General features: G+C 35.0%; 1 protein-coding gene across 2 annotated transcripts in view; it reads right to left on the reverse strand.

Annotated features, from left to right (window-relative positions):
* DIAPH3 (diaphanous related formin 3) overlaps positions 1–16,102 on the reverse strand; it is a 493,236-nt gene that overhangs the window by 327,687 nt on the left and 149,447 nt on the right. For both annotated transcript variants that reach the window (XM_032277324.1, XM_032277325.1), the window contains 4 exons: positions 14,661–14,735; positions 14,503–14,572; positions 9,238–9,374; positions 7,253–7,358 (listed from right to left, as the gene is read on the reverse strand). In XM_032277324.1, coding sequence (XP_032133215.1) covers positions 7,253–7,358; positions 9,238–9,374; positions 14,503–14,572; positions 14,661–14,735 — 388 coding nt within the window. The remainder of the gene's footprint in view (positions 1–7,252; positions 7,359–9,237; positions 9,375–14,502; positions 14,573–14,660; positions 14,736–16,102) is intronic.

The following is a 16,102-nucleotide window of genomic DNA, read 5'->3' on the forward strand; positions in this document are numbered from 1 at the left end:
CAAGCTCAGAACTAAAGATGCTACAGATCCACATCAAACTATCGAAGACAATCAAATACATTTTTCCCTCTGAAACAGGCTTCCCCATCTTTTCCCTTATTTGCTCTCTGACAGATTTATTTCTCCTCTCTGGACTCAGAAACTTTGGAAATCATGTTTTCCCTTTATTCAGTAACTAATGTAGGGAAAACATTCTTGAGATATTTATTCAGTAACTAATGTAGGGAAAATGTTCAATCTTGAATATTTTCCCTATATTAGTTATTGAATAAAGGGAAAACATAAAAATCATAAAAGAATATGACTCTGACAAGAGAAGAAGGTATCCCAAGAACCAAAATTAATGAAGGTTCCATCCCATTAAATCTACATCCAAGACATAACAAATGTATAGCAACAACATTAGAAACCAACGGACTAAAGGAAAAGGAGCCAAGGTGACACTAAGAGGTTTGTGGTCTTCTCTCTGTTGCAAGAAAATTCTCCCTGGGTCTCTCACATTTCATTCCATTTCTACTTGCATAGCAAGTAAAGACATTGACAGTCTTTGTTCTAGATGCTTTTCAAGGATGTATGTATGCCAATCTTGGAAAACAGTGTTTCTCTCCAGAGCAAAAAGTGGGCTCACTTTATGTCTAGTATAATAAAGATAAGGTCTCCTTTAGGAGCAAAGCACAGGCAAATTCACAGTTCCTCTCCTACAGTACATCCTGCCATCTACCACCAGGAAGTCCTGACCATGATTTGATTATCATCACCTACAGTTCACTAAGAGGTCAGTCAGAACAGCACAGGATAGATCTAGCTCCTGTATATCCCATGCAAAACATCTTCCCTCATCTCTAGATGTTTACCCCTTTCCAACTCCCATAACTGTAGTTCAGTCTTTCTGTGGGATGGGTGAATGGCACTCACAAAAAAGACAGGTTGGACTGACTGTCTTCAGACAGTCTCTCCAAAAACATTAGACTTAATATTATTTCCTGAACCAAGAACCATAAAGTTTATCTGCCAGCTGGAAGCCAAGTTGAAAGCTCTGCCACCCTGAGGCCCCTCAATTAATTAAGGTCCTATTTGGGTCATCCCAACAACTATTAACAATACTTTCCTTCCAAAAGCACCACGTATACCTTTCAAGACTATTTATCTTGTATGAAAGCCAGGAATCAACTTGCCTCTCTCTTCAAAAACACCATGACTTGCACCCTACCAGTGTGATCATCAGAAACGTTCAAGTGTTTAAAGAAATGCAACTGGTATGTCATGAAACTCTTAGGCAACTATGGAGAGCTCTCCAAACTGAAGCTATCTTTAGTTACTCTGGGGAGCTGCCAGAAGGAAAAAACTGACTCACTATGTGCACTCTGCAGGCAGTTATCCCTACAACAGGAGGTGGTAAAAAACTTGTGCCTGATTTTAGCTAAAGTGATCAATCACCCTACATCAGCCCTGAAAGGCAATCAGGTCAGCTTCAACTTACTGACTAGGACTGTTACGAATGAAAGAATTTTCCTAGACTTCTTTGCTGAACAAGGGGAAGTTTGTGCAATCACTAACACATCATTCTGTATCTGAATTAACATGTCAGGCCAAGTGGAAAGATGAATCAAAAAATTTAAAAAGAAAGCCATCCAGTGTTCTAAGGTAGACTCCGATGATTTACTGGTTTATAGGATTTGTTCAGCTGACTAGATGTGGGACCTGGAAGGCAGGACTGAAGCCAATACTTAAGATAGGTCTCATTCTGCTGCCCACAGTCCTATTGACCAGTAACCTTAATTAAACACACTATGAAACATATTGAACAGATTTCATCATAGCCTGAATCAATCAGATCAATCAGAGTCATTGCTCCCATAATATAAAGGTAATATTCCCTATGCTGAAGGTTTCTCTCCTAAAATACAACCCACTGCAACTGGTCATATTCACATTACATTACAGGTGTCACAATATGAACACTGGGACCACTGGGACTGACACAAAGCTGATACTCAGCCTACTGTTACTGCTTTGAGCAATAAAATCCTTTGTTTTTAACCTAGGAGTTCGTGTCTTTTGACAGCACCAATAGAACTGTAGCAGACTAACATGTCAGTTTACAAGTCAAATCATCTAAGACCCTTCGTGTTCCTGACCCTGCCATCCACAAGTCCATGGGTACTGGATCAGGGAGAAACCACAGGAAAAGGAAGGTTCAGCATGCTATCACCATGGGCCTGAGGACATATACACAGAAGAAGAACCAAATATCAACCCAAAAAGCTCTAGGATTCCCAAGTTTTGATTCTCTTCCAAAAACATATCACAATTCAATCAGTCCTGTGACCAACAGCAAGGGTTTCAACAACTCCGTGGAATCCAGAAAATGCTCTTGATACTCTAGCAAAGTAATGACTCTGACAAGAGCAGACAGAAGATACACAAAGAAAGGAAAAGAAAAAGAGGAAAGAAATGAAAATAACAGAAAATTAAAGGTTGGCACAAACCAGAGCCTGGTTAACCAATACTTATCCCAGTCCTTATCTACAAGGAAAAACTGACCAACATGAGGGACAACCACACACGTGAATACTGTGTGAAGGGTTTGGTTCTGCCGGGGCAACTGTGGCAGAAGGCTGTCTGTCCCTAGCGTCACAAGTGCTGAACACAGCAGAGTGTTGGGAGTGGCATTTCCATTAGAGAATTGCTGTGATATGCTGCAGTAATCCTTCTGTATTACTTCTAGCTACATACTACCCACATGATTCCCTGGGCCTACTGGAAATTCTGTAAGGTAGGTATAAAATTTATAAGGTAATTGACTGATATAGACTGTGATGAAATCTGTTCAATTTGTGTCATAGCATATTTAATTTTGTATTACCATTTTCTGCTTAAATTACCTAGAGTGGTTATGTTGCTTGCAGCTGGGAAACGCTGACATGTTTCAAAAAAAAAAAAAAAAGTAATATATGCTACTTTAAGTACTAGATTTATATCTGTACTTTCTTTCCTGATAATAGTCTTCAAGGCATAAAAATAAAGTTATTCCAGGTACAAAGTTCATCATTTTCTTACTATACAATATAAACTGGGAGAAGTGTACTCAATTCAATCATAAACAAATTATCATTATTAGGATCAGACTAACAATAAGTAATAATTCTCCTTATTCTCCTTTAAAAATTGCTTTGTCATAAATACTTGGCAGTAAAAGAGCAATGAAGAATGTTTTTATTTTGCTATCTCTCATTTTCTCCAATTTAAAAGCGAACAGTTGGTTCCTATTTTATTCACCAATAAACAAGTTTTAATTGGTGATTTGCTAATGTCATCCAATTTAGTACATTTTAATAATGCAGTTTATTAAAATGGAATAAAATGGGTACAAATAGTTTTATGGGAAAATTCATAGCCAGCTACCTCTAAAATATACTTTGTGAAAAATTCAGAAAGACCTAGAGAAAAAAGTATTTATAGATATTACTACAATGTTTTTTGATAATTTTAAAGAATATAGAAAGAGCATAATCGGCAATACGCAGAAAAGAAAATCTACTTTACCTTTTTTTTTTGACCTAAGTTAGCACTCTGGAAAATGGTACCTTTTACTCTTCGGCTTGCTACCTGCTATCTATTTCACACATTAGGTTTAAAAACAATGAGAAACTTTTATTAAAAAGTAAAAACCTTCTACAAAATGTTTGAATAGGAAAAATAAGAATGTAGAACAATTCTTTCCATTTTCTATTCCCAATTAAGAGCATGGAAGTTTAACCTGAACATATCAGAAACATGAGAAAGAAATAAATTTGAATTATGCTAAAATAACCTTTCACTTCTTAAAAATTAAGCTTTAAGGCCAGGCGCTGTGATCCATAGCTATAATCCCAACACTTTGGGAGTTAGCCAAGCATGGTGGCATGCGCCTATAGTCCTAGCTACTCAGGAGGCTGAGGCAGGAGAATCGCTTGAACCTGGGAGGCAGAGGCTGCAGTGAGCCAAGATCATGTCACTGCACTCCAGCGTGGGTGACACAGCAAGACTCTGTCTCAAAAACATAAATATATAAAAATAAGCTCTAAGAAATATATCAAGAAATTTCTTTTAGTGTTTACAGTATATCAATACTACTAACTGTAACAGAAAATATAATTACAACTAAGGAAATTAGTTTCATAAAAGCAAATATAATCAGCTACCTATATCTTGGCAAAATTTTTTCAAAAATTGGCAAAAATTCTTCAAAAACTGAATCATCACCTACTATGTTCCACAAAAAATTTAAAAGAAACTATATCATATCCATGACTTCCATAACTATCAAAGGGAAACATTGCTCTAAGCTCTCCTCCTCCCTACATCTATTCACTCAACACTAAATATGGCAAATAAGCAGTTTAAAAAGAAATAATCTCCACAAATGTTCACAGCAGCATTTTTCATAACAGCTGAAGAGTAGAAACAACCCAAATGTCTGTCAAGTGACAGCTGATAAAATGTGGTATGCCCATATGACAGATGACTATTTTTTAAAATGCAGTACTCAAACCTCTAAAATATTTTTGCTATTAATAAATAAAAGAAGACAATCACAAAGATCCACCTAACACATGATTACATTTACATGAAATGTCTAGAATATGCAACTCTATAAAGACAGAAAGTAGATCAATAGTTCTCAAGCTAGAGAGAATCAAGGATTGTGGAGTTACAGCTAAGGGATGAGGACTTTCTTTTGGGGACAATGAAAATATTCTAAAATTGATTGTGGCAAAGATTCCACAAATCTCTTAATATACAAACAACATTGAATCACATATTTTGAATGGGTAAATTCTGTGATATGTTAATTTAATCTAAGTAGAGCTGTTAATAAAAGAAATTAAGCCTGTATCAAAACTTTATATAAACAGAGTTTTTAAAATTTATTGAAGTCTTAATATCTTTCATAGAATAGTAACCTATAAAATTCCAAACTTTTAACTGATAGTTCTCTTTCTAGATATTTACTGGCTAAATATAAATTTCTCATGACTATAGAAATGTTATTGTTTTTTTCCACAAAAGAGCACCTTCAGTAAAATCTGAACTGCCAATAAAAGAAAGTATTTATCCCCTAAACTTTTAAAATCAATGTAGCTTGCCTTCAAGTTCATGCTCGTCAATTTAATTAGTAGTTAATTAAAATTAAGGTCAGATAGATTTACCTTAACGTCTGACAGCCAAAACAAATATTCCAAATAACCAAGAATAAGACTGCAATAGTCAAAACTTTCCAGGTAATGGGAAAATCATGTCATTTATCAGGACAAAACTGGGCTTTGCCTTTAACAAGACATTATTCATCCCTTCCCTCACAGTTTAAAACTTCATGTAATGTAATACTATTGTAAAGAAAAGGAGGTGACTCGAGTTTTACCAAGATTTTTATAAACCTTTTATTCTAAAATAATTATAGATTCATAGATGGTTGCAAAAAAAATTAGATAAAGTAATTGCTCAGCTTTCCTGTATGAAGTTTTCTTTAGGGTTACTCTTCATTAATCTTCAGATGAGTAAGAAGCCTGGGGCCAGGTGACAAAGAAACTTGTTAAAAGCACCAGAAGACAACAGACCAAGCAGACAAAGAAAGACACAAAAATAGAAAGGAAAAAGAGAAGCAACAGGAATGAAAAGAAGAGAAAGGAAGAGGGAGCTCAGAGAGGAGGTAGGAGAGAAGAGACAGAACAAAGCAGAGAGTAAAGAGAGGAGAAGGAGAAGAAGAGAAATGAGACTAGCAACATATGAATTAAAATAGCCCATCAAGCAACTAAAGAGGCAAGGTCTATGTCAGAGACGCGGAACACATCCCAGACTTCGACACCAATGTTCTCTAACAAGCTCAGGATGCATGAAAAGGGTCTCTCATTTCTCGAGTTTCCTGCTGGACTCATGCAATAGAGACCCTCTACTCAGTTCTTCAATCCTGCCTATTGCAAGAGAAACAAATTAGGGTTCCCCACCAATTCACTAACACTGTCATCTGAAATGTTATACTAAATTATTACTTTCACAGCTCTTATCACATTCTCATTATTTTTCTTTTTTTTTTTTTTTTTTTAAAGACCGAGTCTCACAGTGCAGTGGCACAATCTCAGCTCACTGCAACCACCAACTCCTGGGTTCAAGCTATTCTCCAGTCTCAGCCTCCCGAGTAGCTGGGATTACAGGCACCCGCCATCAGGCCCAGATAATTTTTGTATTTTTAGTAGAGACAGGGTTTCACCATGTTGGCCAGGCTGGTCTTGAACTCCTGACCTCAGGTGATCTGCCCACCTCAGCCTCCCAAAGTTCTAGGATAACAGGTAAGCCACCACGCCCAGCCTATTATTTTTCAATTATCATTTGTTTACTTCCAATTTTTTACTTTATTTTTTTTTTTTAGTTCAGATTTGGCTTTTCTATTCCTATCATACTAAGAAACAATAAAATAGCTAAGCCACGTAGAACCTTTAAAAAAATAAGTATAACGTTTTACTTTTATTTAGTGTGAAACAGATTTACTTCCTATCTATTAACACACTGAAACTTTGCTGCACATTAGGATCACCAGAGAATCTTTTTAAATCTCTCAGCATGCAGGTCACACCATGCCAACTAACTTTTAAAAGTATGGAGGTGAGAATCAGGTATTAATATTTTTTAAGATGATCACTTTTGATTAACAATGATCATAATAACAATTATACCAATAAAAGCCTCTTTTCCTTTTTTAAAAAAAGAAAGTAAATGAATATTAGTTATTCAGCTTGAATACTAAAATGTTTGTCTAAACGTATCTTTTTAGAAATAAATATTTTTGGAAATATCTATAATCTTGGGTTTCCTTGTTATTCAGTTAAGCTCACAACTTTTCAAATATTAAAATTCAAACAATGAGAAGTCCTAATTCACCTAATTGAAACATCTCAAAAGTTAAAGTAATTTATGAGACTAACATAGAAAAAACAGTTCATAGGACTATGATTATATCTTATACAGGGAAATCTAATAATTCTACCTCAGAAAAAGTAACCTAGGAAATAACCATTGTTATGTGTGAAGATGTATCTATAAGATGTATTATCACATAGTATAAATTGAAATTCTATATATTAAAGATAATGCTATAAAGAAATATTAAATGGCATGCAGAGGTTCGTAATAATTTACATATAAGTTAAGCACAAAACAGTTCAAAGTAACATATATGATTTAAAAATAGATTTTATATACACACAAAACTTACTTGCAGTTGAACTGAATTGTGCCGGAGGCCTTCCACGATACAAAAAAATCTGTCAATTTTTTTTTCTTCACCAGCCGAAGTTAAAGCTTCTAAAACTTCTTCAAGGCTATTGGAAAATTTGAGTTAATTAAATTGCAAGTAGCAAACACAAATGTCATTATATAATTGCTTTATCCTACTAAAGAAGTCAATACCCTAAACAGCCAATATATTTTAGCAGTAGCTTACTGAATACACAGCATGTATCAAGCACAGTTCTAAGCATGTTGTATTATAACCATTTATCCCTGACAATAACCCTGTGAAGATGTTTATCAAGCATTTATATACTGCTTACTACACATCAGGCGCCATTTAAACCACTTTACAAATATCAACTCATTTTAAAGTATATAACAACTGTTTGAGGTAGGTACCATTATTAACCCATATTATAGATTAGGAGACTAAGGCAGAAAAAGGTTAAGCAATCTGTCCAAGGTTTCACAACCAAGAAATGGTGGAGCAAGGATCTGAAACCAGACAGTTTATGTGGTGAGCACTACATAAATGCTCTTAAGCATCACACTCTTATGCCTCACAAATTTAAGTAAACGAAGCTCCATGATAGTTGAAAATATATAGTAGTATGGTATTATAAATAGTCAAATATAAAATATAACAATTATGCAAAAAACTACACTTCTTCCTCTTTTAAATTTTAGTTAACAGCATCCAGCACACTGGAAAAGCTCATAGTTTATGGATGGATATGGACATGTAGTCCTAAATGTTATTTATGAGATCTTGATAACCCATTCTGAAGTCAAGAAACAAGGAAAGGGGAAGGATAACAGAATAGGGAAGGGAAAACAAAAGCAAGGAAGAGTCCAAGAGGAAAGAGGAGGAAGGAAAAGGAAAAAGAGAAAGGAAGTTAAAAGAGAGAAGCAAAAAATGATGGCGGAAGGGATAAAGGAAGAAAGCACGAAGGAAAGCTCAGAAAGTATCATATATGTCAACAGAAATTTCACTCTTAGATTTGTACACCAACATTTATATGGTCTTAAGTAGTGAAGCTGTATGCCTGGCTTTGCACGGTTGGGAATGCTGCTGGGTATGGCTAAGCCTCTTCCATAGATAAACACTGTAGACACACTGGGGGCAGAGTGCCCGACCGAGTAGTTTCTTTGACTATGCAACCATCAAGCTGAACCTGCTCAATCCCTCCGACTCCAGCAGGACCTCCACAAGGCTGATTTTCAAACGAACACAGGGGGCTCCCCTCATGGGGCTCTGCCTACCCCTATATGTGGGGGATATTTCTGTTCTTTTAGCAGTTTAGTTTTTACATTTTCATCTTTTGAAAAAGGCATTTTAAATAATTTTTAAATGTTTCCTTATAATTAGAACCCTAATTTTCTTTTTTTTTAATCTTTATCTTTACAATTATCTTTAATATGTATATAATCGTATTTTATTATCGTTATAAGAAATGTGGTTAAGTTCTTGACAGCTTTAGTATGTGCTTTATGCTGAAGAACTTTGGACCCTTAACTAGTAAACTACTATTAAATATATCACTTTCTAATCTGCCTTACATATAGATTTCCAAATCATATGTTTTCTTTTATAAGGGGAAAGACAAGACCTACAGTTTGAAATAATTCTATCTGGGAAAAAAAATCAGATAAGAAACAGAACCATTTGTATATTTTCAAAGTCTTCATTTTGAATTTTTTAAAATTTAGAGTTTCAGTTCAAAACAATTTAAATATGATAAAGAAATCAGTTTTTCATAGCATTTTAGCCCATAACTAATATATTAATTAAGTGAAATAATATTACACAAAAATTTCCAGTCAATAAAAACCTAAATTCGCTGCTTAAATATACCTCAACATTTATTTAAATTCTAGTAAATTCTAGCCTAGAGTAGATAAGGAAAAATTAAATGAATCAATCTGTATGAAATTATATAATGAGAGAAAAAGGTTGAGAACACTTACATGCTTTCCTCCCCTACAATGCATACCGCAGAGAGAAGTTTAACCACATCTGTCATCATATTGGGGTGTCTGGGATCCATGGCTTTGGCCAATAAGGAAAGACTCCTCTCCTCACTCATAATTCTTTCCAAGCCATACTATAATATTTTGAAAATAAGAGGTCAAATGTTAGAAATTAGTTAGAAAAATGATGCCCTGAAGGAAATGTAGTTACTAAAAATTTTTTGTAGGATAATATATTTTTACACTTACTAAAACTAAAATATATAGACTGTGTAACACTCGAAAAAATTCATGGCCAGTCATGATGGTTCATATCTGTAATCCCAGCATATTGGGAGGTCGAGGTGGGTGGATCACCTGAGGTCAGGAGTTCAAGACCAGCCTGACCAACATGGAGAAAACCCCATCTCTACTAAAAATACAAAATTAGCCAGGCATGGTGGTATATGCCTGTAATCCCAGCTACTCAGGAGACTGAAGCAGGAGAATCGCTTGAACCAGGGAGGTGGAGGTTGTGGTGAGCCAAGGTTACACCACTGCACTCCAGCCTAGGCAACAAGAGCAAAACTCAAGTTTCAAAAAAAAAAAAAAAAAGGAAAGGAAAAAAAAAGTTCATAAGGGTATTCACTTTATGTCAAGAACCACAAAACTAAACCAAATAAAGATAACTCCTCAAAGGTGATTTTACAGCAATACAGCTAATAATTATTAAGACAGGTTAAGTAGCCAAATGGAGAAAGAGAGAAGCAGTAAGAAATACGGGGTTTGCGAACAGAAATATATGAAACAAACAGCCAGATAATGAACCAGACACTGAGGCTATGAAAATCTTTTTCCTGGGAAGGACGGTTGGTAAGATATATATTACCATAAGCAAACACACAGATCAGTACTGTCCAAGAGAAAAATAATGTAAACCACATGAGTAATTTTAAAATTTCAAGTAAGCAAAACTACTTTCAATAAAATTTATCCAGTGTTTCCAAAATGTTATCATTTCAACATATAACCAATATAAAACATTTATTGATGACATTTCACTTATTTTCTTCCTAAATATTTGAAATCCAGTGTGTATTTTACACTGTAGCACATCTCAATTCAGACTAGCCACATTTCAAATCCTCAGAAGCCACATGTAGCTACCATATTACAAAATACAAGCCTAGATATTAGCACTTAGTTCACAAATGGGCAAAAACTGAAGGATGATTTGGGCAGACACCAGGTAGAAACTGCCATAATGGGCACAGGTATTTATTATACATATGGTATTTATTATCAGGAAATATTAGTGGTATTTATTATCAGGAAAACAATGCAGTTGTAAACTCTTCTATAAATGAGATGACTGGATTTAGGATAAAGTTTATTTACTACTGCCAGGATGTCAAATCCAATTAGAAGATATGGCATATCTATGAAAGACAATTGTCAAAATACAGAGGATGAATAGAAACAATAAAACAGAGGATGCGTCTCAGAGGATCCTACTAAAGCATGAGAAATTGACTAATCAGAGTTACTACCAAACACTAAAAAAGGGTCTTATTCCCAATTACAGGCCTATGACCTAAACTCAAAATTGGCACTACATGTAAGCATCAAAGTTGAATCTATAAGCAGCTTAGAACCAATTACTTTGATTGTTATAAAATCCTATTTATAACTCTCCTATCTTGTATGTGGCCATTTATGCAAAGAAACCTTGTACTGTGCTGAAATATCACATTTATTTTAAGCCACTACCTAAGAAACACAGGAACAATGGAGAAAGTACAAGGAAAGGCCAAGGGCCCCAGATTATGAATTTTGGAGAGATTAATCGGTCTTGTTAGTGACAGGGAAAAGTTTACAATGAGACTGCTAAACAGTCAGGAAATACTTTTATGATACCCTAGGCTATTACAAAATTTGATAAAGAATGAAAAGGCAGGCAGAGGACCAAAAACTAATCATTTGATAATCATTCTAGGGAATTTTCAGGTTTATAAAGTACCTCTTAGATTCAATTCAGAAAGTCAGTCAACGATTACCAGGTACAGAAGAGCTGGCTCTGTACTAATAAACCTGGGAGTTTGAGTAAAGCTTGCCTGTAGCATTTCCCCTTCATTTCCCATCCACCTGGCTATCCTTAGCTAACACCTGCCCTTCTAGAATCAGAATCCTATGACTCCTCGAACCACCCAAGGTTACACATGCTGATTTCCTTCAAGCGATACTACCTACCTTATCTGTCAAGCCCTCTGGCCCTAAACCGTCATGTATGAAAGGTGAAATGTTAGAATATTCTGATTTCACAGGTTTAACCATCATCCTGTAACCCCCAAAAGTCCATCACAGGCAACATCTTCTGATTTTGGCAACGCAAAATTGTGTCATACTCATTTTAAGACTGGAATGAGGCCAGATTACTACTCTCCAATATCTATAACTAAATACAGAATTGCTACTTATATAAAATTAGTCTCAATTATTTAAAAAACACAGCAAAACAAAACACAAACTGTTGACTCTGTGTGAGAAGCAGTCAACTTACCAGTGGTAGGATTAAAGTGTATTTAATGAGGGCTATGTTAGGTTAAAGAGGCATGACAAATTTTGAAAGGTCTAAGGATCTATCTTTCCTGAATGTCAAGGACCCACTTCAGATAATATGATAACTGGCCTGTTCTTAACAGAGGATCAATGCCAGGTTCCGATTGCATTCCATATGAGGCCTATTATTAGCCAACAGATGGAATTTCAGGCCACTGAAGATGATGTTTTAGGTAGAGGAAAGTTAATGCCCTAAATCCTCATATAGGATGATCAATAACTGGACCCAGTGGTGCATGACTACTGGTGCTGGGCATCCACCCACAGTGAGTTAATCCCAGTAGCAGAGATAATGTGAGTAAAGGAGCTGCCTTCAGGAGCAAAGCACCCTCACCTTAGGTGTACTCCTCAAAGCAACACACACAAAGTTAACTGACCAAATGGAAGCCTCTGTTCTTACCTTTCAATTTGAATAGACTAACTTTTCATCCTTATAATCTTTTATTTTCTTCCACCTAGGTAATTAAAATTCTCTTCCATTTAGAAAAATAAGCTTAGTCCAATTTAATGTTATAAGAAATTCCCTTTCATGTAATGTTATCAAATTTGCTCATTAATTATATAATTAATTACTAGTATCAAAGAAGGCACCACATTATTTTCTTTTAAAACTTATATTTTCATCATTCAATGAATGCTACTAAAGACTGTATAAGTGAAGTTTAACAAATTTTGTACTGATAGATGTGTGATCAAATAAAGATTAAGAAAACCATTAACCAATCTTGAAGAGAAAAAAACTTTACCAAAAATTTCAAATATTGCTAGATATTAGAGTTCAGACATTATAATACTAAGTACCAATAACTTAAATTAACTTTTTATTCTTAATAGCACAGATAACAGCACCAAATACAAATGGGAATAATTTATAGCTCCGCATATATAAACCACAAGCAACAAAAATCTCTTAATAACAGTATATCAATTACAAAATTAATAAAGTTCACTTTTCCTCCGATTCATTGACACAAAGTGAGAATATTATCTTCTATTTACCACCTTACTTTAACCATGATATTTTTCTAGAATTCAGATTACAATCCAAATGTTCCTTTGGTTTAAAAAAAAGTTCCTAGTTTTTTTTCTATTTTCAGCCTTCCCATCACTAATAAAATTTCCAATTTCTATATTCTCACTTTAGAAAGGGCTTCCTAAACCAGTTCTATGTGCTTAGTGAGAAAAGACCTCTCCCTATCAGCAACTTGATTCTTTTATTAATTTACTCTTAGACATGTAAAAAGCTACCTTATACATCTAACATCTGATTTTCAAAGAACCATGAATTCAGCATAGAAAAGAGTTGTGATTCCTACAACATATATTTTCTTTGAAAATAATACCTGATTAGAGCAGGCAGGGAAGAAAAAAATATTTCACCAGTTAAAAATGGAAAGCTTAGCTCCAGAAAAGTGCTTAAAAATACATAGTTTAATAAGACAAAAATAATTAGAAAATATAAATATTTGCTAATACATTTAGTAACCTTATAAAAGTTTATTTTTAATTGAGAATATGGCAAATTATAAATTAAAATTAATCAGAAATATACAGATGGTTTTGCTATAAAACAAAAATCATCATACCACCAGAGGTAAAATTTCCTCCCCTGCTGTCTAACAGCAACTTAAACACATATCATTACTTCACACATCATAAGGTAGATGTGTTTAGATGCTGGAGCTAAAGAAATGGCATAGGATGATGCTAATTTCTGCAGTTAACGGTATAAAAGCAAAACAGAAACATTGCTAGATAAAACTAAAATCTAACTTCAGCAAAGAGCTTAAAAATTCCTCTTTTTTTCTAACCTCAAACTCCTGGGCTCAAGCCACCCTCCCAACCCAGCCTCCTGAGTAGCTGGGACTACCCGCATGTGCCACCATACCCAGCTATTTGTTTTATTTTTTGTAGAGATGGGGGTCTCACTATGTTGCTCAGGCTGGTCTCAAACTCCTAGCTTCAAGCAAACCTCCTGCCTCCGCATCCCGAAGTGCTAAGATTATAGGTGACAGCCACAAGCAGGTTTTTCCCTTCTAATGTAACCTCTTTATGCAAATTCCTCCATATTACATTTGTTCTCGATGTTACTTGGGTTAAGCATCATTGCTCCATTTCTGAGACCTGCTTATATCTGTTTACATTAACTTCATTGTAGATTTTAAATTCCTAGAATATAAGAAATCTTCCCAACTTGAACCTTTGGTAGTTAAGTATTATTGCAGCTCACATTTAATAATCACGATCTTACAGCTGACTCATGGCATACTTTTGAGAGTCGAGAGAGAGGAAATGAGGGAAGGAAGAAAAGAGGAAGAGAAGGACAAAAACATCAAAGAAAGGGTGGGAGAGGAAGAGAAAAAAAGAAAGAAGATGGGGTGAGGGATGGGGGGAGGGGGTGGGGGTGGGCAGGGTTGAGGGGGAGGAAAGAGTCCGGAGAGATAATTAGCCTATACATGAGGAGTTCAGCACCAGAAGAGGATTCATTTATTCTCAAGTTTCTCCTATTGCAAGACAGTTGAAACTAGAATTCAATAAAGTTCTATTATTTTTCCATCATGTACTGAAAAATACATCAGAACAATATATCATCACTTCACTGCAACTGAAAATCATATATTACAAAATTGGTGATGGACAAATACTAATTACCTATGTACATACCTGTGTATTCATCAGGGCTTTTAGACACTGTATGACTTTATGTTGATTTTTCTTTACAATTTTTTCTTGGCTGTATTGACATAAAAAATAGAAGCGTCAGAATTATAATTGGACATACAAATAACGCTTACTTTAAAATAATTATTAGCAATACTTACATTTTTCCACTAATCAGTTTTTCCAAAATGTCTAGTAATAATCCAAGCCCCTCATGTCCAAAGCTTTCCAACCAACTGAAAAAGAATAAAGGATAGTTACACATTGTCAGTAATGCAGCTTATGTTATCAGGATAATGTTATATACCCACAAGTATTTTATATTTGCTATATTCATAATCATAACTAAAACATAAGAATAACACCACATATAAAAATTATTCATGATTCATAATCTTAGTTTCGAAAGAACCAAAGATGGGATATGCCAATAGTGTGCTGAACTCAGCTTGCACAAGCTCGTAAGAGTAGACTGTGGTCATCTCTTCCATACTTCATGTCCAGGGACATCATGTGGGTAGCTTGAAATCAGCCACAGTTAAAGTATTCACACCATAGAAACTGGCAAATGATACCAGTCAGAGCTTCCCCCACCCAGAGCTGGCTCTAAACATTTACCAGCACACCACTAATTATAGCCAATTTTGGGCTATGTCAAAGAACACAAATTATGCAAGCGAGTAAAGATCTATGGAGGAAAGATGTAGATGAACATAAAGAAAAATGTTGATGGCAAAAATTAATCAAAACAATGAAAAAGAGATACTTTAGCAGAATTTCCCCAAACACTTAACTACATCCCAATATATGTTAAGAATTTCCTAAGTTTCAAAGTTCAGTTGCTTAAAAATAAAATAAATTAAAAAACTGCATCACAGGTTTTTAAATGAGTATGTCAATCTTCACCAAACCAAACCTGTCCCATAAACTCACTGACCCAATCAGAAGCCTTTACATAATTAGAACATTACTGTCACTAGACAATAGCTTGCCTTGATTACAGGGAAACTACCTTAGTAGAAATGAATACCTTTTTTCAGTGGACATTTGGAAACCTAGGCCAATAAATAATACAATGACAATAATCTGTCACCAGAAGAATGGAGAAAAGAAAAGATACGCTTGTGTATATTTATTTGTATACATGTGTTTATATATGTGATTTTATATACGTGTATGTATAGCATTTAAACAATAAGACATTAAAAACAAAATTTCAGCCAAGTGCAGTGGCTCGTGCCTGGAATTCCGACACTTTGAGAGGCAGAGGGTGAGTGGATCACCTGAGGTCAGAAGTTCCAGACCGGACTGACCAACATGGCGAAACCCCATCTCTACTAAAAATACAAAATTAGCCAAGTGTGGTGGCACATGCCTGTAATCCTCAGGCAGCTGAGGCAGAAGAACCACTTGAACCTGGGAGGTGGGGGCTGCAGTGAGCCAAGATCATGCCATTGCACTCCAGCCTGGGCAAGAAGAGTGAAACCCCATCTCAAAAAATAAAAACGAAAAAAAACTTCTGACAAAAAAAAAAAAAGAAAAGAAAAAGATTTTAAGGAATCCAAAACAGGGCATTATAAAGAATAAAAACAAGCTTAAGTCA

This window comes from Sapajus apella, unplaced genomic scaffold, assembly GCF_009761245.1.
Source record: "Sapajus apella isolate SASKATOON/1434 unplaced genomic scaffold, GSC_monkey_1.0 scaffold9, whole genome shotgun sequence".
Taxonomy (NCBI): domain Eukaryota; kingdom Metazoa; phylum Chordata; class Mammalia; order Primates; family Cebidae; genus Sapajus; species Sapajus apella.